Genomic DNA, 27,045 nt, shown 5'->3' with positions numbered 1-27,045 from the left:
CTGAACAACACTCATCCTGAAAGAACAGCACAAGGGAGAATAAAAACAACAAAAAAAGAAAACATTCATGTGAATTTGCTAGAAAAGCCTCGTGTTTATAGTTTCCTGTCTACAACCTGAGGAATGAGTTCTAACCGAAATGGTAAGATGAACTTTATATAATCCTGACCGCATCTCTAAGTGTCAGAAAATTCAGGAGGCTACAGAAAAAGAATAAAATATATAGTCACAGGGTTACCTGCTGGGGTTTTGCAAGCAAAGGAAGCATCACCATGCTATGGTACCATAGCATCCTCTCTAGTCCTGCTGGAAGCACATTTCCTTGGAAATCTGAGCTATTCTGTCACTGGAGAATAAGCAGCTGGATATTTCTTTAAGGTATTAAGCAGGTTTTTATTTCCTCACAGAACAAAGCTGACAGGCAGAGGTTTCAATGGCGAACATGTCCCAGCTCTCCCCTGTTCCTCTCATGTCCCACCACTGTGATGGGGTAGCAAGGGACAAGCATAAAGCAGCTTTCAAAGAAACACCACTCCCATTCATAGAGGTGTATTTATCCTGTCTAAATTCATCCACACAGAAGCTACCTCCAAAAACATAAGGTTTAACCACTCTTCTGAGCCTGAGGACATGAAACTAAGAGGAGTTGTGAGCAGAAGCCAGGCAGACTTCTCAAAAGCTTTTAACTCAGGAAATCAGTTCACTTCCTTCTTTTCTTCATGAACACACATCCAAGCCTACCTATAGATACTTAATTATTTTTTCTTTAATGTGGTTATTTACTCAGGAAAAAACAATTCTTTGGGAATTATTGCAGTTCAGATAATAATGTACAATCCGTTTAAATAATTTCCTTTCAAAATGTACTAGTGTTACCACGACTTTAAAAGTCTCTCAGATCTAGTGCTCCGCTCAAAACAATAAACAGAGCAATAAAAGTACTCCAGCAGCCTCCCTTGATCTTTGTATAGAATATATTTGTCACTATTTTCACAAGCATGCTCCAATGATCTAGGGGACAAATTAGAGCAGCATAACCAAAGTATAATTTTATACCATGCACCTATCATGCAAACTAAAATAAATGGTTCCGCTTACCACTCCATTAAAAAAATGCTGAAAGTTAAACTAAATACAAATATGTCCAGCAACTTGCCAATACCAGATGAAAAGCATTACATTTTTACTTTTTTCGTACACCTTTATTAGTAAGATATCATTTGTATCAAAACAGGTATCATTCCCTGGCTTGAACAGCTAAGCTGCTTTATGCTTTGTATTCTCCATTTGTGGTCATATTCTAAAACATTACAATCATTTTCACAGGATTCAATTCTAACATCACCAAAAAAAGGGGGAAATAAGCCCAAACTGAATAAGCTAAAATAGGCTTCCTAGCCCAAAGTGTATCTCTCATATGCAGTGTCACTGCAATGCTGCTCCCAGGCACTTGCTGTGCCTTTGGAGTCACAGTGACTATAAAGCGATACATCTTGAACCAAAATTTCACAGGACCTGGCATTTGTCTTTAGGTTACATTATCAACAGATGTGTGCATCCAGTCCAAAATCTGAAAACACTGAAAATACCAAAGAAGAAAGGCTTGCACTTGTACCATGTTATTGTAGCCTTAGAGATACTCAGCTTAAGAAAAGTGTGCCGCAAGAAAAACTACTCCGGTGCTTAAAATGGGGTCTTTAGTTCTTTATTGCTAAAACCTGAGAACAGTGAAATTAGATTTTCTGTAAATTAGCTCTCAAAAAAGCTCCACATATTACCTTCAAGTTATTCAAGCTTCTGTTAGTATGCTGCATTATAAACTAAGGCAACTTAATGTATCCCAAGGTCACTAGCTGTGAGTTTCCAAACTCTGACTTTTCAAAAAATGAACATTTCTTAAAGATGGTGGTTTTTTTGTGAATACCTTTAACAAAGGGAACTAGGCAGAGGCACCGACCCTTCATGTAAATACCTATGGAGTGAGTCCTCGGTGCCTTCTGAATTCTTGATCTGTCAGCATCTCAAAGGTACCTTGAACGAAACATCATAAAAGTAATGTTCATTTCTATACAGAAAATGATCTACTGTATATAACCACTAACCTGAATTCTACCAAACTGCTTCTCCAAATTATTTTAAAAGCCAAATCCAAGTAACAACTAGTTCGATAATTTCATTGTCTTATTTCCCATTCATTCAAACACTGACAGCAAAATCCACAGTAGTGAATTTATCATCTGCATTAGTAGGACCCTTTAAGTCAGCGGGGCTACTCTCATGAGGCAGGCAGGATTTGGCACTTCTGTCCTCTTAGTCATGTTCCTAACAAGAGGACACTGGAGCTGCTGGCTGTCTTTAAGAGACACCGAAGCAGCATCTTGACTCACAGTCATTCTTTCTGTTGAGACATGTCAAGTGGGAATATCTCATCTCTGACTTTTAATTGCATGGCTTTGTTTTTTTTAATGGTTTGGTAGTTGAGGCTACATGTACCCATTTAATTTTCATTGGGGGCTATCCCCAGGCTCGTGCTTACAAATTCTGTTGATCTCAACTTCTTAAAACTCATTTCCATTTCTTTAGTATTACTTCTAACTAAACCAGAGTAAGACTGAGTTGTTCATTTGCATCTCATCTACTTTTCTTTAGGTTATCATAACTGAGAAATATCGAACTGTGAAAGCTGAAATTTGGCCTGCAAGCAGACCTCACCAGGTAGACCACTAACAATCAAATGTAAGAAAGAGACTGAAGTATTTTTAAATTCTGTGATTTTAAAATTGCAGTGAGAAAGCCCATGCTCATAGTTGTAAGACCAGCACAAACCAGCCCAGAAGAGTATTTCAGAGTATTTCTATCTGTCACAGTTTTACATCATGTTCAGCCTGTGTAACAGCTTAAGCAGACAGGAATATATCATTCAGGTCCTCCCGTTTCTTTTTGCTGGGAGAATGCTCCCACTCTTGGAGGAAAAGCTGGGAAGAGCCTGGTGAGACTTTTCAGGCACAGGACCAGATTTTTGAGTATGCCACTACATACCATGGGAAGAACCAGGAATAAGTACCAGTTCCTTAGCAAAGTCTATGTACATTAAATACCTAATGTCTATGGATCTGGGCTTTACTGGTTATTGTGCACAAACAGGGTAATGGCACACATAAATATCTGATTTTCAGAGGCAGGATTGACACACATTCTGTATACGTCATCATTAGTCAAAACCAGACCTTTAGGCCTAGGAAAGAAACTGTGAGAAAGAAAAAGAAATAGACCACATATCCACTGAAAGGGAAGATTAAATTCTCTTCAATTAAAAGAATTTATGTATATATACATATATATATATTCACTTTTTCTTTGTCCCACTAGCAAAAAAATGGAATGAAGAAGTAAAGGGGGAAATTATATCAATCATATTCTCCCAAAATTAATTTCCTTTCAGAAATTGGTTTCTGCCTAGGAGGTACAGGTTAATTATTGAAAAGTTTGTGATCGGTTTTCTCTTGACTACCTCTCACTAACAGATTGCAAAGAAGGGCAAGCCAAATAGCATTTCTTCTTGTTTTCTTTGTAAATTGCCCTTACATTTTCATCTTTCAACTGAAACAACAGGAATTACAGTTCATTACTCTTATCTGACTGAAAATCTGCCTGTAAGCAAAAGCACATTATTCCAGCAATTTGCGGATGACCCTGTTAGTTTTATAAACATTTAGTGTGTTGTTAAAGAAGTTGTTTTTCTACAGTCAGAAAGGCTGAAAGCTACAATAGCCTGAATTAAAAAAAAAGTAAATAAAAATAATAATTTGTAAAGTAAAATGCAGAGCCATATACTCATATTTAAAACCATACTGAAAGTATTATTACGGGTCAAAGAGTCTGAAAAACTTTTCCATCCATGCATAACAGTCATAAATAGCAGAGGCGATTTATTTTGGCTACAGGACAACTACTTCATTTTATGAAAACCTCTAAGTTTCAAAATTTGCTCTTTATTATCGTAAGAAAAAACATTGTTTGGGCATTTTCACAAAATTGGAATTATGATGAAATATTTGTTTTTGGAAAAAAAACTTCTTGAGATTTGGATGCTGGACAGGGGTTTCTCCTTCTCTGTGTCTCCATAGAAGGACTGTAAGATAGATATGAGAATTCATTCAACTCCACGGTCTGCTTGGAGACAGCAGAATTTCTCACTGTAGCACCAAAATTAATTTCTTCACCATGCAAGCCTCCTTATTAGACAGCATGCCCACAACAAAAGGCTTTTGACTTTGACACAACAGAATGTTCTTAATGGCTTTAGTCATAACTTCTGATAGAATTAGGGCAGGAGAAGTAAAACAACCTGGAAGGAAACTGTGCTGTCAGCCAGCCAGATTTAGATAGTCAGGTCATAGATCTTAGATCGATATATCTAAATAACAGGTCTTGCAAGGAACACAGGCTATGGCAAGCCTGACCATGGACCACATGGCCTTAGAAACAGCAAAGCAGAAGAATCTTCTGTATGTCACTGAGCTTCTCAGGTCCTGAATCAGATTCACTGAATAGAACTAAAAGAGTCCTGGGATTTAGTATCTTGAATTAAAGAAGAAATGCTGTAACTGGCCTTGGGACACAAACATGAGCAGTTCGGTCCCAATCAACTAGTCATAGCAAAGACCTATTTCAAAAGCCTGTGAAGGAGCTCTGGCCAGAACACCCTTCTCACACCTCTACTTACTGAACAACCACAGGAAATAACCCTGAGAGGGAAAGGGTTATCTTCACCCTTGTGTAGACAGCCCAGCCTATGAAGAAATGCTAGCAAGAAATCCCCCAGCACCTCCTTCCTTCCCCACAGTTAAGGAGCTAATAGGTGGCTCATGGGGAAACAAATTGTCCCCAGACTACCCTGGCACTCTTGACACAGTCCCACAAAACAGGAGACAGAAGCAGAGTTGCAACTGTTGATCCCTGAAAAGGCCCTGCTAAACCCAATACACCAAGGGATGTGAATTGTCAGAGATACACAAGACATTTAGGGAAAAAGAAATGGGAATCTCAGGGAGTCATAAAGAGGGGAATACAGTTTTATAAGAAACCAAAAGGAAGGAAATCCATTAATATTTTTGCTTTGGACAGAAAACCACCACAAACACCACTTGTTAGTAACAAACTGATTCTACAAATACATCTGATTGCTTAGCCAGTTTTAGTTAGGGTCCTGAAAGAAATGAACATCCATCTCACAGGAAAAAGTATATATTGATATGCAAAGCCAATAAACAAATGAAAAATGATGACAATATTTCAGTTTGACATTAATTTCTGAATTGATTTGGTTTTGTCTATGTTAAGAAAAACTAACGTGATTTTTTAAAATGCTAACCTGTATTCCTACATAAAGGTCAAAATAATGCAATGTAAGTTAAATATTTCAACATCATCAAAAGTAAATCATTTTTATACATGAAAAAAATTATTAAATCAATATATTCCAAAAATCAGATTTAATTGAGTAATAATTTGCCACAGCAAAACCATTTCTATCAGTACTACTAAATTACTAAGTTTAAACACCAGTTGAAAAAGTAATTACTCTTACATAAGGTTCTCATTAATGGTAATATTGTAATTACATTTGTCTTCTGCTTTAAGATATAAATTATCACTGTGATTTAAGGCTCCATTTGCAGTTCATTCCCAGTCACAGTAAGATATGTTAATATGTTAATACAATATAGAAGTATTACTAACTTGCACTGTCAGTATTTCCAACAGAAAATGATATTACAGGGATCATAGAACCATAGAATTGTTTAGTTTGAAAATGACCTTTAAGATCATCGAATCCAAACATTAACCTAACACTGCCAAGTCCACCACTAAACCACGTCCCTAAGTGCCACATCTACTCATCTTTTAAATACCTCCAGGGATGGTGACTCAACGCGGGGGGTGGGTCCCCCCCCCTCCCCGGCCCAGCCAGTTCCAGTGTTTGACAACCCTTTCAGTGAAGAAATTTTTCCTAGTACCCAATCTAAACCTCCCCTGGTGCAACTTGAGGCCATTTCCTCTTGATCTCTCACTTGCTACTTGGGAAAAGAGATCAACACTCACCTTGCTACAACCTCCTTTAAGATAGCTGTAGAGAGCAATAACATCAACCTCCTTTTCTTCAGGCTAAACAACCCCAGTTCCTTCAGAGGCTCTTCATAATTCTTGTGCTCCAGAGCCTTCACCACCTTTTTTTCCCTTCTCTGGACACACTCCAGCACCTCAATGTCTTTCTTTTAGTGAGGGGCCCAAAACTGAACACAGCATTTAAGGTGTGGCCTCACCAGTGTCAGGTACAGGGGCACGATCACTTTCCTACTCCTGCTGGCCACATTATTTCTGATACAAGCCAGGATGCCATTGGTCTTCTTGGCCACCTGAGCACATTGCTGGCTCATGTTCAGTCAGCTGTCATACAGCACCCCCAGGTCCTTTTCTTCTGGGCAGCTTTCCAGCCACCTATCCCCAAGCCAGTAGCATTGCACGGGGTGGTTGAGACCCAAGTGTAGGATCCAGCACTCGGCCTTTTTGAACCTCATACAACTGGCCTTGGCTCATCGATCCAACCTTTCCAGATCCCTCTGCAGAACCTTCCTACCCTCAAGTATATCAACACTTCTGCCCAACTTCATGTCATCTGCAAACTTACTGAGGGTGCACTCGATCTCCTCACCCAGATCATTGATAAAGATATGAAACAGAACTGGCCCTAACATTGAGCCCTGGGGAACACCACTTGTAACTGGCCTCAACTGGATTTAACTCCATTCACTACCACTCTTTGGGCCTAGTCATCCAGCCAGTTTTTTACCCAGTGAAGAGTACACCCATCCAAGCCATGAACAGCCAGTTTCTCCAGCAGAATGCTGTAGGAGATGGTGTCAAAGGCTTTACTAAAGTCCAGTTAGACAACATCCACAGCCTTTCCCTCATCCACTAAGCAGGTCACCTTGTCATAGAAGGAGATCAGGTTGGTCAAACAGGACCCGCCTTTCATGAGCCCATACTGGCTGGGCCTGATCCTCCGTATATGTCATGTGATAGCACTCAAGACGATCTGCTCCATAACCCTTCCCGGTTAGATTGACAGACCTGTAGTTCCCTGGATCCTCCTTCTGATGCTTCTTGTAGATGGGCCTTCCAAGACCCTTCCAAGATATTTCAAAACACCATACATGGCTGATTTACAAAACCTGAAAAATTTAAAATCAGCTATAGTTACTTTCACTGATCAGTTAATTTAATTACTCAGCTGACAAGTTTTGGGGAAAATTGGCCAATATCCTTTTATTTAGTCTGCAATTTTTTAAAATAAAGACCATTTATTCTGTTTCTTTCTCTCTTGTGCGAGTAGAATTGGACATGACAGATTTGTCTCTCAACTACTTAGATTAGCAGATTATTAAACATATTGTTATTCCTCAATAGTAAAGATGCTTTCACATTCAGCAGACAGACATGAAAAACATGGTGGCTAGAGGCTACAAACAAATGAGTTTCAGCCAACTTTAGGCATGCTTTTGTAACAGTAACTTTTTTAACAGGGTAATTAATTTTTGGAACATTATTCCTAGGGATGTGGCAGGCTTTCCTTAACTGCAAGTGGTTCATTTAAAGCTGAATGGTTTTACATAAATAGAACTTTGCATAGGGATAACGCTGTAATGAAATCTGATTCAACACAGATGTCAGAGTAAATGAACATAACAGTTCTTTCTGGCCCAATAAGGCATGAAAATATACCACAAATTCTTTTTTCAACTCTAACACAGTAGACCTTACAGAAACAGTCAGGATATTTTGCAAAAAAGGATCCCAAGAGACAAGACACCTCTTCACCTTTCCTTCCTGGCCTCACTGCCTCAAGACCTCTCCAAAGAACTTACATAGGTAAGGCAAGGACTATAGCTGGTCCCATGCACTTTCCACATTTCTCCAGCATATGAGTTGAGCATTTACCAGAGGTAGCCGCAGAATGGACAGCAGCCCCTTCGGGCTGTCCTGAGCCACCCTGGGGCATCCCTCTCTGCCAGGCTGGCTCTGACAACACTGAAGAGCAAGATCATCCCAGAAAAACAGGAGCTGGTACTGATGACTGAACACATAGAAACTGCTCAGCCAGGCTGAGGAAATAAGGTATTAAGTATCAATGAAAATAAAGTATCTTTCATTACTTAGATTCTGCTTACTCAAGCAATTCAGTGACCTTTCTTCTAGTGTCTTTGTCCGTCTGCATCCCTTGTCATAGGGAACATGGTTTTTGTTGTTTACATTAGGAAAATTCAACTGAAAGATTACACTTCTGTACACAATCTGCAAACTATCATATCTTTCAATCAGTTTACCACAAGCAAATTCTTTGTTGAAACTTCAGGATTATGTTTGCAAGGAAAATTAAACTTGAGCCTTAAATCCCACTGAAATTCACTGAAAGTCATGTCTCCGACTTCCTTAGGCTCCCTGGGAAATCTGAACCTCAGTTCAGTTTAAATTACTTTGACAGAGAGAGACTGACAGCAAGGTGTTCAAAGAATGATACTGGAGTTGCTTGGAATAACCATGATTGTGAGCATTACCAGTGATCTCTGCTGCTGTCAGAGCTTGTCCAAGTCTAATGAAAATTGATCTGGCATCTTTTCACTCTATGGGAGTTTTTCACAACATGTGACAGAAGAGAGATGTCTTCACACACTGCTGGACTCTTAACTACATTTCAGATTCATACAGATAAATTTGCCAACAAAACAAGTGAAAGCACACAGCTCACTGGCAGAGCAAAAGAGTAAAAATGTTAATCACCAAAAAATGTAAACATCTAGTGCTCCTTCAAAGAGCAAATATAAAGTATGCAATACATTTCTGTATTGCATGTTATACCTACTGGAATTGTAATTCACTGTACTGATAATTTTAACAAACCACATTGCCATGACATTAATTTATAACAGTATAAACTCAATACAGCACTCACAAATAAACACATACACTTGAAGATGCAACGTAGTTTTGTCTCTTCTGAAACAACTGAAGGTATAAAATGAAAGTTAAAGTAATCAAATGTGAGAACACTAGCAACAAAACTCCTAAATTTTCAATCACTGTCTAAATCATACTTATTTGTAATAAACTCAATAAATAAAAATACAATCTACAATTTAAAAAATTACCTTAAGAACAAAAATACCTCCGGTTATCACATTCTCTTGAACTAAAAATGTTATGTAAATTATTTATAAGTTAATATAACATACTTATTTTTATACCATTACACAGATAATTATATTTGATACATTCCTATCCCTGATTTAATTTGCATGTCTATAATAAATTTTAAAAAGCATCCAAAGATTACAATTCTACTTCTGCCATCAGTGATGACAACACACTTGGAGACCACAAATGGCACAAACAAAACAGAACAAATTAAAAAAGGGTCTTTGCAGAACTGATAAATGCAGATCTTCATTTACCACAACCTCTTATACAGGTGAAGTTCTTCAACTGTTTTATAAAGTGGATCATGGTAACATTCATACACAGAACACAGGAATCAAACATTGCACAGTAAATTCAGTTTTGAGATAGCTCTTGTCATAATTTCCTTCTCAGTCAAGCAGCTCACCCGTTCCATCACTGAGGTCACTGATAGTTGGACTGTAGCAATACATCCTTGTCTAGAGCCCAGTTCTAACCTGCAAAACTGCGTAGACCCTTGTCAAAGATGTCACGGCTGCTCCATTTGTGCTCCCAAAGAGCACAGCTACTACAGCTTTGCTCATCACTTTGTGTTTGCAGAGATTTTTCTGAGCTGGAGTTGTACTTACAGAACCAAGACTCTCGTTGGATCAAGTGCAGTTGAGTCACCATCTGCTAACTCGTATAATACACCACTCAGGCAAATGTTTCTTTCAAAACAGACAAATGATAGTAACACAGCATTATGCTTTTCAAACACTAAAACTGTTGGGAAAAGCTTAGCAACTAAAAGATCAAAACACTGCAGTGACAACTCCAGCAGAGATGCGGCAGCAGAACCAGACATTTGTTCTCAGCAAATATAGCTGAATAACCCAACTAAAATGTTACTTCTCAGTTTCACATGTGTGAAACAATGTGTATACAAATCTAACAGCATACATCTCCTTTTCCAGAGGAGGAACAATTCAGAGATACCACCCTAGACTCTTTTCTTCAGGATATTTAGCACACGGCTGATGGACACTGCCTTCCCAAGCTGTTTTTATTAATCCATCCCTTCATTTCAGCTGTACCTCTGTAAGCGTCAAGAAAGAAAATATTATATTTATCAGAGTATTTTATTTCTGTAGATATTTTCTTCTAGGAAACAAGCATACCCAACTGTTCTAAAATATTGCAGCTATTACTATTGATTGGTTTGTCCTCTCCGAAGTTCTTTGCTATTATGGAGCCACTGCACAGCCTTCCCAGGGTTTCTCCTGCCACTCACCCCTACCATGGTTCTCCCATACCTCAGGCCAAGGCTGTTGTCATATAATTAATACAGCTTCAGATATTGGTGTAAAGAAAAATGTAAAGGAAGGCCAAACATTCAAGTTTGAATCTTACAGAATGGAAGAAACTCCCTCATCCGCAATTTAATTTAAAAAAAAAACCCAAACTAAAATCACGTGCATCAATGTTCACAGCTAGTCCTGTACACTCGAGATGTTGATCTTTGCAGAGATGTATCAATTTTGTTTATGAGTGGGAAGAGAAAAGCCAGGCTTGAAAAAGAGACACTCCCCACTGCTGAGCAGATGGGGTTCAACAGAGGTTCCCTTTGGCAGGTGTGTGGTGCTGTCCTGCCTTGTGCCTTCACACAACTCTACAGGCTAACACTTCCACAGGACCACCTACTTCCACTTACTGCCATTTCTAAAAAAATATAATACATGACTGCATTTTCTCTACCTTCCTATTTTATTAATTTTTAAATGAAAATTCTTTCATCTTCCATTGTAATAATAATATATTCAGAATCAAAAGAAGCACCTTATTAGGCTGTAACATCCATTTCCCTATGCACTACTCAGTGAGAGGACAGCACTTAATCTCAAAGCTTATTCTACACTACTTTTTTTTTTTTTTTAGATCAGATTCATCATCATAGTATCCAAAAGCAGATTACAGTACGGACATTTCAGCACAAATTTAATCTCTCCTTGTTCTCAGAAACAAAAATGAAATGTTTGAGGCAAGGCAAGGTAAGGTAGGTTTGGCAACATCCTGGCGAGATGTCTGCTTGTCTATGCAGGATGCTGGGGACAAACTTTTTAGCAGGGCCTGTTGCGATAGCATAGTTTTAAAATTAAAATGGGGTAGATTCAGACGAGATATAAAGAAAAAATTTTTAACAATGAAGGTCGTGAAACACTGGAACAGGTTGCCCAGTGAGGTGGTGGAGGCCCCATCCTTGGAAACATTCAAGGTCAGGCTGGACTGGGCTTTGAACAACCTGATCTAGTTGAAGATGTCCCTGCCCATAGCAGGGAGGTTGGACTGGATGACCTGTAATGGTCCCTTCCAACCCAAACCATTCTATGATTCTATGAGAAAAGCTCCTACTGCAGAGGAAAGAAAGGGAGTATGTCTATTATGGAGGGTGATCAAGTCCTTATCCTTTTTTCATTTATCCTTTTATCATTTATTTTTGATATCCAATATAGCATAAAACCAAATAGGTTTTATATTTAGCTGCTATTCTACATGAAGATGACATTAATGAATAATGTAATACTACCAATTACAATATTAACTTGTAAATTTGTATTTATAAGTGTGTAAGAGGTGTATCGATGGATAACGTACTGTTACCTACAGAGTGGGAGCCTCAAACATTCGCAGTTATAGAGGGGAAAATCCTGCAGAGAAAATATTCCACTGAAAGATGTGTAATGAGGAAGACATCATTCCAAATATGGTATTAAAGAAAAATCCTCTCTTCCAAAATACTGAAAATACAGGAGCTACTCAGCTAGACACGCCTCATATCAGGAATGTCTATGACTAAAGAAGTGAAAGTTTCAGGCAGTTGTTAAAAATTCAGGTGTTCGCTACAGCTGCTTCTCTTCAGGCCACCCGAGAAACCATCACATGCAGCTGCCGTTCAGCCGCCACCTGTGGTTTCACTCAACATGCCTGGGAGCGTGTCTGCAGGGTGTTGCTTTGGGTGCTCCTGAGAGCCACCCCTTCCCCAGTTGTACCCCTCCCACCCTCTCCTCGGGTGCCCTGGCTGTTCCCCTCCTTTCCACCAGGGCCAGCAGCCATGGGCAACTCACAGGAGGAAGCTGATGTGGGATGAACCTGGCGCTGACAGAGGTGGTGAGGGAGTTTTCTATGAGAGCAGTCAGGAGGTCTGATCCACGTTGTAGTGACAAGATCCTTGAACCCAGCATCAGGGAAGTGACAGCAGCACACATGCACAGTGAAGGGAAAGCAGCAGTGCAGAAGAAGACCTCCCTCCAGGCGGCATGCCACGCCAACGGGAAAACACATCTGCTGGCTGACAAAAGCTAGGGGAGAGCCATCAAGAAAAATGACCTCCAGATCCAATCCAAGTTAACACTCCCCTTTTTTTGGCATTATATAACAGCATATCGATGCTATTAAGGCTATTCAGAAGCCTGTAAAGAATTCAACTCCTTATGTTCATTTGCTAGACCTGTAAGCTATTACCACGATACTAACAATGTTCAGCTGGGGAGTCTCAGATGACTAAGGTAACAAAGTGCTATATGCTTAAAAACCCATCAAAATAGGAAAATGCAAGTGCTTCTGTTCAGCTTTTTTCTTGTGACATAAATAATCATTAAATACTGTGAGTCTAATCCAGTACTTTTGATTTATTCCTTGGAGAAAGAATAGACTAATTACCTTGATATGTAACTCTTGGATCATACAGTGATAATGTGCAAGAATACTTTAATCACACACCACCTGCAAAATCTGAATATATGTTGTAACAGGCAATCAGTGCAATATAACAATATACTAAATGGAATGTAATATGGAAGTTTGCTCCCAAAATGGAACAAGAAAGCTTATTTTACAGATAACCATCGGTAGAAGAGGTGACATAGGGTTACCTAAACACAGGCAATCTCTAAACAAAACTGCAAAGTTTGTGGATGGCCCCCTGAAGTAATCCAAATTGTCTGTGATTACAGATACAACTCAAACTGAATACTAGTGCTCCCGCACAAAGAGTAAATCATCACAGAAATCATCCTTTTATTAATGCACACTGCTGAAACCCATCAGGGAAACATTTAGAAAATGTCAGGTAAGCCTGACGCCATAGAGCTGGTATTCTCAGTGGGAGCAAATGGAAAAATTCATCTTCTCCAACCTAGTGAAGTCTAAATATGTCTTGAATTATGTACTGGTTGAAAACAGGAGCAAGAGGAGTTACACAGAGAGTGATCTTCAAACCAAATGGGACATTATTTGTACTTTTCACCCAAGAATGAAGATAAGTTGAAATGAATATAAAGAATTGAGAATCAGAGCAAAAATGCATCTCAAAATGCCAATCTATGCAATTAAGTATACACTGATGGCTAAACATTTTTCCATCAAAAGTACTTTTGCCATCAAACTCAAATAATAAAAATTATACCTGCTCGCAAACTTTTTTCACAATGGAAAAGAAACCTTGTTTAATTTTTCCCTAATTGGTTTGGTGACTTGAGAAACTTTTTAATAAATGACATGCATTTTCATTATTTCAGATATGCTTAAATAAGTTTGGTACAAAAATCCCAAGAGGGCTTGTTATCTGTTTAAAAATGAGAAAGCTTTACAAATCGGATCCCACTCCCAGTTAGTATCAGGTATACCTCATTATCTTCAGGGGAAATATGAACATGCTGTAGTTAGTTGTGATTTATTTACTTTTCTGGAAAGCTTTTCTGAATGTAATGTTCATTAGATGCCAGACTTGAGAACTGCACGACGGAGGCAGCAGTAACCTATCATGACTCTGTCCCCCAGAAGCACAAAAGCATTAGTATTAATTAATCGCCTCCAGACCTTCCTTTCTGCTCCGACTGTGTTGGCTGTAGAGCTAATTGCTTCTCTCCTCCAGCACACGCATATCGTGCCTGCCCTGCTGCACAGCAGCCAACTTCATGTTTTCTAAATGGGATGAACACCCTGCAGAAAGTAACTCCGAATGCTTCAGATCTTTTCAAGGTGCCTCGTCAGACAGCTGAAACATTTTATGCAGACTAACAGATCTTACAGTTTTTCTTCATCTGAATTTTCTGTACTGGGAAATGAGCCGAATTATAAAATTTAAAATATCTGTGGCCTTTTTAAAGCAAGTGCAACTATTAGAAAGACTAATAGGAAGGTCTTGATTGCAGCTGACATTACAATTGTGAATCATTAGCTTTTGCAGCTGGAGAGAAGGACTCAGTTAATATAAAGATTAAGAAGCACTAAAGAATCTAGGAGATACAAGTGGAAATATGTTTATCAAAAAACCAGCTCTGAACTGATGACACTGACTTGTGCTCTATTACTTGCTTCACAATCCCACGTAAGAGGATTACTGTCTATTTCGGCACTATGTATAACAACTGGATACAGCACATCACCAAGGGGTTGTACAGAGAGGCTGCCTCGTATCATCACACCCACACATATATTCTTCAAGTCAAATCTCCCACATCAGAAAACCACGAGCTGTCAATTCCCCCAGCTCCACACCACTTTGTTACACAAGAAAATGGGAGGAAAAAGCACAAAAAAGTCAACAAGTCTTTTGTTTTTAATTTAACAGGAACGCAAAACAGCCTAAATTAAGGGCAGAATTGTATTATTTTTCAGTTCATTGCATATAAAAATAAACGTGCTGATCCTCACACTCCATATCCTGATTCTCTAGAAAAGCAGCAGACAGCAGTTCTAAGAGCATCCAGGGACTCTGACACAGCCACAAGGGTTATGCTACCATCTCTCCTAATGCTATGCTACTAATTCTTCTAATATCTCTGGACAGGCCATGCAAACTGTGATTAATCTGGCACTAGAAGAGTTGCTTAGCCCAGCAGTTGTGCTTTGGAGAAATCCTAATGCTCAGACCACGGAATAACTGATCTGAGCATCTTATTCAACAAGGGAAATTCACTACATTCCTCATACACTACACCATTTTTTTCCTGTCAGGCATAATTCAAACAAGAAGCAGATGGCTCATAGTGTAGGATGCCCACCTGCTAATATAAACCTCATGGCTATCAAACTCTTCTACCACGACCATTCAGCAGTCCTCTCACTGTTTGGACCAGTTATATCTTCTCCGCCTACAGGAAATTGGTCAGCCTTGACCCAACAGACAGTAAAAGATTTCAGTGTGACAACTTGGGCAAACAACATGTCACTTCTCACATACCCTGGAACTGTGACATGTGATAGATCCCTTCTTGAGTCTTTGAAATACTCAAGGTAGGTATAAATACACAGTACAACCTCTGAGAATTAAAACATGGGCTTTTCTTGAAAGCATTACACTGCATCAGACCCACGGTAAGCTCTTATTTTTCTAGGTCCTAAATTTGGAATGTGGGGGTGCAGGGGAGGATGAAGAGGAGAATGAAGATAAGTTAATTACAGATCTATCTGATCATAAACAGCTCAATTTTACCTTAACCAAATACTTAAAATATTACTACTTATCCAAAGGAGTGTAGGCACTCTTAAATTAACTCTTAAAATTATATTAGGTCATATATTCCTCTATTTTTGTCTGGTAAACTGAATCTTTTATTCTTACTGTAGGCTAAGAAGGCACATATGTACCCAAGGCTTCTGACTCACCAGACTTAACAGCTTTTTTCAACTCCTTTCCCATTAGTTGGTCTGGCAAACACCAGTCAATCAGTTTTTCTGTATTTCTCATTGAAATGCATATATATACATATACTATATGCTAATCTTCTTTATTAATAATCACAAATGCATGGGTGCAGTAGCCTTACCCACTCCTTTTATTTTGCCTTTCAAGGTGAAATGCCTCTGTACTTGTTGTCTGTGTTCTACTTGCTTCTGAGTGTCCAAAGCTGGAGCTTACTGAGCTTATGGGTGATGAGCTGGAGTTCCAGCTTTGTACACTCATAACCCATAAATTCAATAAGCACAAAAATGTCCTAAACAAACAAATTGCTAGCAAGTATCAAGTAAGACAAGGAACAAAAGATAGTGGTCTTTTTTTTATACTTCTGCATAGGCTTTGGCACAGAGGTACTCCTACATGCAGAGAGTACACTTTTGGAAGTGCTCATCTTCCTTCTCCTAGAGCTTTTGAAGAAGCCATGAGAGTAAACATATGGATATCATTTCCTACTTTGCTTCTTCAGTCAAAGGAATTCACACCAGCCAGCTACATCCTTGTCATTATGATCACTGTCTCATTAAAATATTCAGCCACTGAGGTTAATATCCAGAGTTTCCACATACCAAGAGAGTGCAATTGCTGCTTTAGTAACTATAATTCAGAGTACAGCTCTTCCTTCAAGCATCAATTCAGTCCTTATTTATGGTATGGCATTACCTTACAGGGCTGTAGTGCTGAGTTAGAGCCTTTTTACTCTCCTTGTATACTGGAACCTCCAGGTGTGGTAACAAACTAACACCTCTTTGTTTCAGACACCACCAAAATCCCACTTCCTGCCCTCAGTCACGCTATTAGTAGAAGAAACATAGTTTTCTGAAATTCCTCTTTTAGGCAAATTGTATAACTTAGCAGACAAATTCCTGACTTTGCATGCATCAGCACTACCATACTGCAGACTCAAAAGTTCATGTGTTATCCATATTCCCCCATGACTATAAAATTCCCCTAGGGATCCCGTCACTATTTCTGACGGCTGTATTAAATCAAGTTGATATAAATTTGCCATCATGTTTATAGAAATTACAGACTCTAATATTATGCAGTGGTCTTCTGCAAATTTTTTACTTTTTGAGACGGGAGAGTTATTACCAAAGCACTCCAGAAGGTTATGCTCTATTAAACTTCTTCATTCACTGTGAAGAAATAACAAATGGAAATGTAAATTCAGATTTGAAATCACAAAGTGGCAAAATATTTTGTTATTATTTTTCAAACTCCAGTGACTGAAATGGCAGGGATTTATGAACATAATGAAAAGGCATGTTAAGCAAAAGTACGAAATGCTGAACTGGGAGAAGAAAAGCATGAACAGAAGCAAAGCTTCCCTGTTCTCTCCATTTCCAAAACTATACAGCTTTGCCAGGGGCTTTCCTGGACTCCACAGACACTTCGAGCAGCATCTTCAGCCCTTCCCATGGACTCCACCTGGAACTGCCCCCAGCAGATGCCCCTAGCCCAGAGCCCCTTCTGGCTCTGTCTCCATCACCTCAGACCACACCAAAGAGGCACTACCGGTCCCACGCTGCTGGCACTAAACTTCCTCTTCTCCTTCACCTTTTCTGGCTTTTCTTCAGCTGAAAAATCCCACCTAACCAGCATCTTTAGGGGATTTTGCTCATTAATTTCACATGGTTTTGACCTGCAAGCCTATGGGCTAGTTTCTGTGAGACTAGTTTCTGTGAGACTTTTGGTAGAAAAGGTAGTGTATTCAGTTGCCTTACACCTAGCAAAATCTACTGAGTCAACAGCTTAGCTGAATACAGCAACTTCTTTTTAAGTACAGGGAAAGCTTAACACACAACAACATCAGATAATATCTTATGGAGTATTTCCTTTATATATTTTTAAATGCAAGTGAGGCTGCTTAACACGTTTTGTTTGAGCAATTACAGGTTAGCAGCCACCACAACATGCTCACAACTATTTCCCTATCTACTTTGGTTTATCTATAAAATTCATTACTTAAAATGACTTCTGGGGAAGTCAGGCATTCAGATTTTAATCTAGACAGGGACTGAATAAAAAGGAGAAGTGGGTGTCATTTGGAACACTTGACTTCAGGAGTCCACATTCCTACGTGACACCTGAAGTAAAGCACTGTGAACAAATCTGTGACAAACACTGGGGAAAATGACAACTTGAGCACGAAACAGCAAATATGCCCTGGCTAGCAAAGCATATGCTCAGCTAATACATGAATTATCTGAAATATTCTGACTCTAGAGGATAGCTTAATTAATCCAGAAAGGAAAGGATACAACCACATGAGAATCCATCCAGGATCTACTTTTTATCACTTAGAAGAAGCTTATTGGAAACAGATAGTTAAATATGGAAAATAGTTTATAATTTACAAAAGCATACTAATTTCAAACAACTGAAGAGCTGGCAGCTGGTTTCAGAGTAGCACTGAATTTTAAGAAAATCAATGCTGAGATACTCTTGAGGCTTTCATTCTAATCCTGTAAGCACCAAAGGTAAAAGGCGCAGAGGGCAGCAGTCAGATTGAGGTCCTACTGTGCATGGTACAAGGCAAAGAAAGTGTTAATATCAATATATGCACGGCAAAAAATGGAAGTAATCAAAAAATACCCCAGTAAGCTAATGATAAGAAAGCAGGCTGCTGAAAAAAACTGTGCTGGCAATGGAATAGAAAATCAAAGATGAATAGCACAGGAGTATTCGATTAGTAAACATGCAGTACTGTTTCGCAAGTACTTCACATGATATAGTTCATGTTTATTTTGCTTGAATAATTTTTGTATACGCTTGTTCAAATTACAAGTTAAAACATAAATGTTTTTTCCAACTGCATCTCCTCCAAACTTACCATAAAATGTAATTCATAACAGCACAATGTTTTTCAGTGGTGTAATTTGTCCTTGGTGCCAAGTAAGCTGTTTACGTACATGAGAATTAGTGCTTTCAAATTAGACTATCAGGTCTAATGGCAGCATAAAATAGTACTCAAGTTTCTGTGTTCACACTTCCCCATTTCTCAGGGAAGCACAAATTCACTGTGGCAGAAGAGAGGGATGGAGGAAAGGGAAGAGGAAAGACCTGGGTTCATTAGCTCTCCCATTAACACCTTGCAGCATGTCTGAATTTCTGGCCTTGTGACAGCACAACAGATGCCCAAACTCCCAGCTGCTCAGCAGCAATGCAGGACACAGCTCACATTTTGCGTGCTGCCGGACACTGACAGATTCTTACCTATGACGGGAAAAGTCCTATTTTTTTCTGGGTGCTTGGAAGGAGTTGGGGTACGGATCTGGCTGATTCAAGTGAAATTAGCTTGCATGCAACTACAGAGTCATCTGCTGTCACAGACTTTGCTTGCTCCAGCTCACATGCCAAGACAGTCAAATTCAGCCACGATGCTTGAATAAAAGCATGGACACCAGGACTCAGAAGTCCAACAGAGTTGTCTCCTTCTTGTGCATAGCTCTCACTTCTAGAGGTTCCCCAGGGCAAAAATTTCCCTTTTCTGTCTGTGTCGCTTTAGCGCCTTCAGCTTACAGTCTTAACGACTCTCAGCATCCCCTATAGCTGCTGAGGGGGTTTGCAAAGGCACCCTTGGACTTGGAGCTAAAATTCTGACAATTCTGGTGATGAATCACAGGAAGGCAAGCAATTGGTTTTCCTTTACCTGAAGAGTTCACATGGCACTATCCAATCCATCAGCAGCACAAGACAGAGCTAACAATTACTTTGACCTCTACAGTCAAAGGAGGCAACAAATACCAGAGGGGATCAGTTGAAGTATGTGCCATTTTTGCATGGTAACTGCTTGACTGCTTTCGAAAGAAATGGGAAAGGCATGCAAAAACAACAACAATGCAAAATTGACTTCATGCTTCCCAAGTAATAAAGGTTTTAGAGCTATCAGGATGAAAAAGTCTTAAAATAGGATTAAAAAGGGACCATGAGCCTGAAGACTCTAATATGACTGAGTTACTTTTCTGCTCTTTTAAAATCCATGGGTGAAATCCATTCATCTTCTTTAAAAATCTGAACTTTTAGATGCTGGCCTTCAGAATGAAACAGCAGGTCAAGCCTCATTTATATAATTGCCTGTGTTCCCTGCACAGTCAAGACAGAAACCTGCATCTTAAGAGTGATGGTAGGGAGAAAGCTGGTCTCCTCTCCTTTGACTGCATAAGCACTTTCAGGGCAACTAAGTCTGCCTGGGTGAGGCAGCCAAACTGAATGAGAGGTAAAGGAAAATGCAGGAAACACAAAGCATCTCTAATCCACTTGCAACAGGAGTAGTTACAGTGAGCCTTTACAAAACAGCCAGGGTGTCCAGAAGACAGCTAAAGTTTCCAGCCACAGGGTAATCAGACACTAGATCCCAAGCCTTCCGTTCCTGGGAGAAGGTACAAGCAAGCTGTTACTTAAAGGCCACTTTCACGTCTAAGTTTCCAAGCTTCTCCAGGGACCGCAGCAGGTTCAGACGCTTGTCTGTCCAAACCAGCCCTGCAGCAGAGCTTGCCAGAGAAAAAAGGCACTACTCTCCAAGAAAACAACATTCCCAAGCTTGAGCAGGTAAAAAGGGCACTTTTGGCCTCAGAAACAAAATGTTAAGCATTTTGACAAACACTAAGCAAAGAAAACAACTGGGCCTGGGACTTCAGTGAGTTTCAGGCCCCTGGATCCCACCCGATTTTTCTCCTTTGATATAAAGAAGACAATCAGGAAAGCATGCGCCTAAGCCTTGTCTTGCTCTCAAGAAGGGCAAAGCACATTTTGCCAGTCACTTCAAGCAACACTTTGTCAATACAGCTGCTTGTGAATGATGACAGAGCTCATGGCAAGGACACATCAGGAGAGATCCAGAAAGCATCCCTTAGGGATGCGACACTGGCAGGGCAAGTGAAGGTGTATATCACTCATGACATTAAATCCCGCAGGCAACAAACTTCAGAGGAAAGGCTGTCCCCACCTTTCATTGAACTCATTATGCACACACTGCTTACACAGACACAGAAACTGACCTTCTCTAAATGCCTAGGAAAATGACATTTAAGATTATACTACGGAAAAAAAATGTACTAGTCCACCTATGGAGCAGGGGACTAAAGTATAGAAGAAAAGTAAAATTTATCTTTCTATTTCCTCAGTTATAGGAAAGGGCAATAAAAATGCATAGTGCTACTTTAAATAATTACTAGGAACCATGCCTGATGCCTGATCAGCATTTTAACAAAAGAGATGTTATAGAAATGCCAGAGAAGCACAATACTGAACCCTCTGTGTGCTAAATCATCCGTGTGGGAAAACAGTATAATGCATATGCACAAGCAGTCCCGCAGTCACTTCACCTGCATCCCCAGCTGCCCCCTATGCTCAGCTGAGTGTGCAAAGCAAGGATGTGTTTGTACAAAGGAATGCTGATGGGCCAAGTCTTAGTGTTACCCTATGGATAAACCAAGACGTGGCTTTCATTCCAGTAAACTAAAGTGCTGTATTTGAGGAATCAGCTCAGCACACTGCTCTTTAACAAGGGAAATGCAGCAAGCAGTAGAAAATGCTGTTAAATTGTTGCCAATTTCAGCTTCAGTGCCCTTTTGCTTCAATTTTTGATTCACAAAATCCTGCCTCCTCACAGGCATGTTGTAAAAATAAACCCTATGTCTGTATGGTTTACCAACTATAGGGATCAATGCTGAGAAGACCCTGTAGGAAACCAGCCTTTTTGGATACTGGGTAGCAGGAAGTGCATTCAATGTAAACCACAAGTGGTCATAGGCTGAATGATGATAATAAAATGAAATGCTGCTGAAATAAAATTTCACTGCTTCTAGATGGTCTCTCCTGTTCAGCTAGAAAGTTGATCCTGCCTTGGAAAACCTCAGTGATCCTGCAGTGTACACACAGAGGACCTGATGCCTTTGGCAGGCTCCAGCTCCTGTCCTCCAGGGGCTTTTGTAACCCCAGAAGTGGCCAGACCAAAACAAATCAATCAAAGTGGCACAAAATTCCAGTGCTTCCCATGCCAACATCCAGGCAATGGTGCATTACAGAGGCCCACAGCTGGACTCTGCCCTGGGACCCAGCAGGCAGGGGTGGTGGGTTTCTGATGGAGTATGTGAAGCTACTCCTCCCACCCTCTCCTTCCAGGTGGGATGTGGATATAGGTGTAGATTTAACCAGAAATAAAATAAATAGAAGCAACATATACACATATATACAGGTTTTGGGAAAGTCTGTAAAATACAAGAGAGGCACACAGAGCATCCAGCTGTAAAACCCTGGTAAGAAGGTGATTTCCAAGCTGAATATAGTCACAGTGAAATGGTTTACCTAATGGTAGAAACAGAAACCCACAAATGATCCCCATGAAAACAAAGTCAAAGTCCAAAATATTTTTGAAACTAGTCTAAATATTTATTCTTTTTCCAGGTTAGGAAAGGATTTTACTTCCCTGTCTCTCAAGCTATTATCTGCAACAACCCCATTTACATAGGTTTATCCAATTTTTCAGCTCTTATCTCATAAAAGCTTTATCTTTGCATTTTGTAATTAGGGTTTGTTCCCAAAACTATGGAGAGTCTGCATGAAATTAAACTGGCTTAGACCTTTTCCTCATACTATATTCTAACCAGCCAACAGCACTCTGGAAACTGAAAATAAAACATCCTTAGCACAGCAACTAATTCATCCACTAGTAATTTCTGGGGGTACTGGTGAAAGCAATTCCTGAATGCTAAATTATTTTCATTAGTGTAAAAATTTCTGTAAAAACTAACATTGTCTTTCTACATGTGTATTTTCAAAGTAAATTCCTTTTTTGTTACAACGTCCACTTGCTGAAAAAGCAAAATATTTAAAAATTACTCAGGCACCGTAATACCACTAAGAAATCTTCCCATTTCAAGTGCCAAGTTAATTTTAAGAAACTGTTCTTAAAATTCATGATACAATCACACGGCAAACTCATTCTCAAGACAAACTTTTGGATCCCTACAACAAACCACACTGTCTTTAGAAAAAACACACCATGCTTAAGTCAAGTGCTAGAATTTGGCATGTAGCAAAAACACCACCAAGAGTACAAAAAAGACTCATGATGTCAAATTCTACTTCAAATTAAAATGCAATTAATTAAATTAAGTCATTTAAAAGGAGAACCTGTGCACACTGGGCAGCTGATGACAGACATGCTGTCCAATGTCCAACCAAAGGACAGACCTTAGGAGCAGACAAAGACAACTACGTGAGTGCCCAGTTTTTACAGAAAGTGTGTAACTTCCATTTTGGATTATCTGTGATTAAGGGAGACGCCTTTTATATTTCCTAGGCACCTGTTACAATCACAACTTGTTTCCAAGCCTGATGTCATACATTTTCTCAGAGTTAGCATCAGGGCATCAAAGCGTTGCCAAGTTTAAGGGGCAGGAGGGGCCCGGAGGTGGCACTGCCTTCACAAGGAAGAAACATCCCGCAGAAGAGCGAGCTCGCACATTGCTATGCAGGCAGACCAAACACACGTCCTTGCTTGGCACCTTTGTCCTACTGAAACCGACATACCACCTTGTAAACTGGCACTGTGCCACCCCGACAGATGGACTTAAGTGTAGGCAGCCAAGAGACTATGTATAAGCATCAAATATGTTTTTTGAGAGTAGGACTTCCAGCCAGGAATGTTAAAACAGCTGTCCACATTGAGCTTGCATGCCTACACTTAAGAGGATATGCTATTGCCACTCGAGCCCTGAGCTGGATTAACTTGGAAAATAAATAAAATAGCTTCCACAGCCACAGAAGGTGAGTTTTCGCAGAATCAGGATTAGTGATACTCAGAGGGGCTCTTCAGACCTATGATCAGTGGGCACACTCGCAGGGTGGAGGAGCTCTTCAGTTCTGCAGCTTGGTGAAACTTCTGTCCTGTGCATGACTGTAATTAAATGTTTCTCATCTGAACGCATCCTTGCATTTGTCACATTTCTTCGGAAAAAAACTCACAGAATGAAACATCAGCATGATTACAAACAAGCACGTTAGTGACCTTCCACTTTATGTTAGAGGATATTTTTTTATTAATTAACTGTCCTCACTCACAGACTCAGATCCGTTTCACCAGGCTTTCTTCTCTTTTCAAAACCTCTCAGCTCCCATGGCTCACTCCAAGACTTTTTATTACCTCATGCCTACATGCATACAAACATTTTACATTTTTACATCACTTGTATAGCTTGCCCCAGGAATAAAACCATAATTGTGTAACAAGAGATGTGCAGTGGCCATACCCTGGCCACCTCTGCCCCATCCCGGTGCCTGGCTGAGCTGTCTACAGCCCACACATCTGTCTCCTCGAGGATATGAAACATTCCAGACCTCTGAGAAGCTCCAAAACCCATGTTTGCTCACATCAATGTGCCAAACAATGGTTTTTCTTTTTTTCCACACAACTCAGATTTTACTCCTTCCCCTCAAAAAGTCATTGGTCTAAGTCTAAAGCGAGGTAAATATTAAAACCTGAAGGAGTTAAAAATTTCCTCAGAATTTCACACTATTTAAAAAACGTAATAGCAAGATTTCCAATGGCAAGCAACATTGCTTCGAGCCCTGAGTAACTTAAAGATTGAAAAGAGGCGATGGCACATTTTACTTGATGTTTAAACATGCTTTGTGTTCATTTTAATTTTTCTCCCTGTGGACACAATCAGATCATGGGCAAAAACTTTTCACATATGCTCTAGCTGGGTACCTCATCTTTACTCTTCCGAACCACTACACATGAACTTCAACTCTACAAGGATACTCCCAGGATAGATCAAAGCTGCCTTCAGAGCCTGGCGACAGGGTCACGTACAGTCTTCCAACAGCTGCTGGTGTCTTTTACCTTTGTTAACTTCAAGGCTGATCTTTGTGGCAATTAAAAGTTACCTGAGTCACTTTATTACAATTTCCTGTGCTAGAAGCACTTCAGTGGCAGGCATCCCTTCTCCTTCACAGTGAAGATTTCCAACTGCTGACCTTGCAATGAAGACCTTCCTCCTCCCACACCATTCACCTTTTTTACTCTTCATTCCTCACTTACAGCCTTTCCATTTCCTTTTTTCCCATTTTTTGAGGATTGTATGAAAACATGTTAGCAAAAGCTTCACCCCTCTCTGCTACTCCAGACTGCAGTTGCTAACCTCAGATGAGATGCTTTGCTTTTTCATACTGCCAATGAAGTCGATTCCCCATTAATCTAAACTTCCATAACAATTAACCTTTCTCAGAGGGGAAGGAGAGAAAACATTTTGCCAAATACTTCATCAGGCCGATTAGCAATGCTGTGAAAACAATAGAAAAAAATGCACATAATACCTCTCCCTCCTTCCAAAAACCAATGGTGCCTCAGGCTTTCTCAAGACACTGCATATAGACTGTGCACAGCTTTACAGTGGTTCAAAGAACAGTCAAATTGCTGAAGAACAGGCCAAAAGGAATAAAAATACTGGTCTGGATCACTAGTTTTGCTTAATAAAGTAATTACACACACCCTCGAGTGTATTTCTTCCATGCATGTCTATTTTGCATGGAATTATTATCTCCACAGTTACTGTAAATTGGAAGTAAAGTGAACTGCAAACGGTAGTGCTGAGCATCCAGAACCCCTTGGGCAGCTCTCTCAGTCCCCTAAGTGCCTATCCCTGTTTGAAAAGCATTTGAAGGAGTACGTGAGGTTCGTTTCGTACAGAATCATGTAAAATGCTAACGCAAATTCAGGGAACAGTTGGTCTTCTTATGCATTACACAAACTGTAAGAAATGGATGTTTTTTGTTATCATATTCAAACTCTAGAAAAGTTTAGTACCCCATTATCTGAGATGCCCCTTTCTCCCATCATAAAGATGGCTGTCAGGAAGATCTGTCTGTACCTGCCAAAAGCCAGGTGCCACATCAGACTCTTTTTGTTGCATCTTGAGCTCCCATAACCGAGCTCTTAACCCAGGTGGTTTTACTTGCTGTTTTATCGATGGTTTTTTAACCCATTCTGAGTTGCCAGGTGATCTACTGACATCAGCCAAAATTCACTGCTAGTTAAAGATAACCGAGTGCTGGAAAAGTAAGCTAAAGCATGCCAAAAAGTGCTTATAAGGCATTAACATTATAGATTAAGACTTGAGGCTAAAGGCACCCCAACCAAACTTTAGAAATACAGAGTTCCTGTATTAGAAAAAAAAAAACTATGGCAAACTTCAACACTGCTTTCTGAAAAAGTCACAGGCTGATGCCCAAGTGCTGAAAAGCATTAGAAAAGCCGAGCTTCTCTGCTGTCCCGTTCCCCGTGTGGGAGGGTGTGAGCACAGCTGCCCGTACACACACTGCCTTACTTCACCTGTTACTGCTGTTCACCAATTCACAAGAAAGAGGAAAAAGTAAAAAACACTTTAAAATAGGAAAGCATGGCAATTTTACTTCAAAAGTTCACTTCAGAAGGAAAGCTTAGCACAGGAACAGGGCAGGAGTACCCGTAACTGAACTGGGGTTCAGCCTTCAAAGCACTCTGGTACTTAGAAGCCTTACCTAGGTAAAGCGAGGCGTTTTCTTTCTTGACATTGTCATCTAAGTAGGTTGGTCCCAAGGTATAGATGGGTGTTGAGCCCATGCCAATGAGGATTTGGGCACAAATGAATAAAGCTACGTAGAGAGAGTGCTCGTTTCCACCAGAGTCCTTGACACAGGCTGGCGAGTCCCACTGCTCTTTGGCAGTGCCATTGCCAGCCACGCACAAACCCTCATTACTGACGGAGGAGTTCAATTCCTGGATCTGGTACGGCGGAGAGATGAAATGAGGTAAGGAGAAGAGCGCAGCCCCCAGGGCGATGAAAAACCCCCCGACAGCCAGCCAGAGTGGCCTCCGTCCACGCCCCCCGAAGTAGCTGATGAAGACCACCACCACCAGGCTCCCGATGTCGAAGCAGCTGACCAGCAGCCCCGACTCGGAGCTCTTGAGGCTGTATCTCCGCTCAATGGTGGTGATGACACTGCTCAGGTAGCCAGAGACCATGAGGGACTGGATGAAAGTCAGGAAGCACATGCACACCAAGAAGAAGCGGGAGTCGGCCAGCACGGCCCGCAGGCAC

At 40.1% G+C, this 27,045-nt stretch overlaps 1 protein-coding gene across 1 annotated transcript in view; it reads right to left on the bottom strand.

The window, feature by feature from the left end:
* SLCO5A1 (solute carrier organic anion transporter family, member 5A1) overlaps positions 1-27,041 on the bottom strand; it is a gene marked incomplete at its 5' end in the record, with an annotated part of 70,170 nt that extends 43,129 nt beyond the window's left edge. The window contains one exon of the mRNA XM_010179668.1: positions 26,486-27,041. Within this exon, the coding sequence (XP_010177970.1) occupies positions 26,486-27,041 (556 nt within the window). The remainder of the gene's footprint in view (positions 1-26,485) is intronic.
* Positions 27,042-27,045: the final 4 nt, after the last annotated feature.

The sequence above is a fragment of the Mesitornis unicolor genome, unplaced genomic scaffold (genome assembly GCF_000695765.1).
Source record: "Mesitornis unicolor isolate BGI_N332 unplaced genomic scaffold, ASM69576v1 scaffold200, whole genome shotgun sequence".
NCBI lineage: Eukaryota > Metazoa > Chordata > Aves > Mesitornithiformes > Mesitornithidae > Mesitornis > Mesitornis unicolor.
Note: the sequence above shows the minus strand (reverse complement) of the source record. Positions and strands in the feature narration are given on the sequence as shown.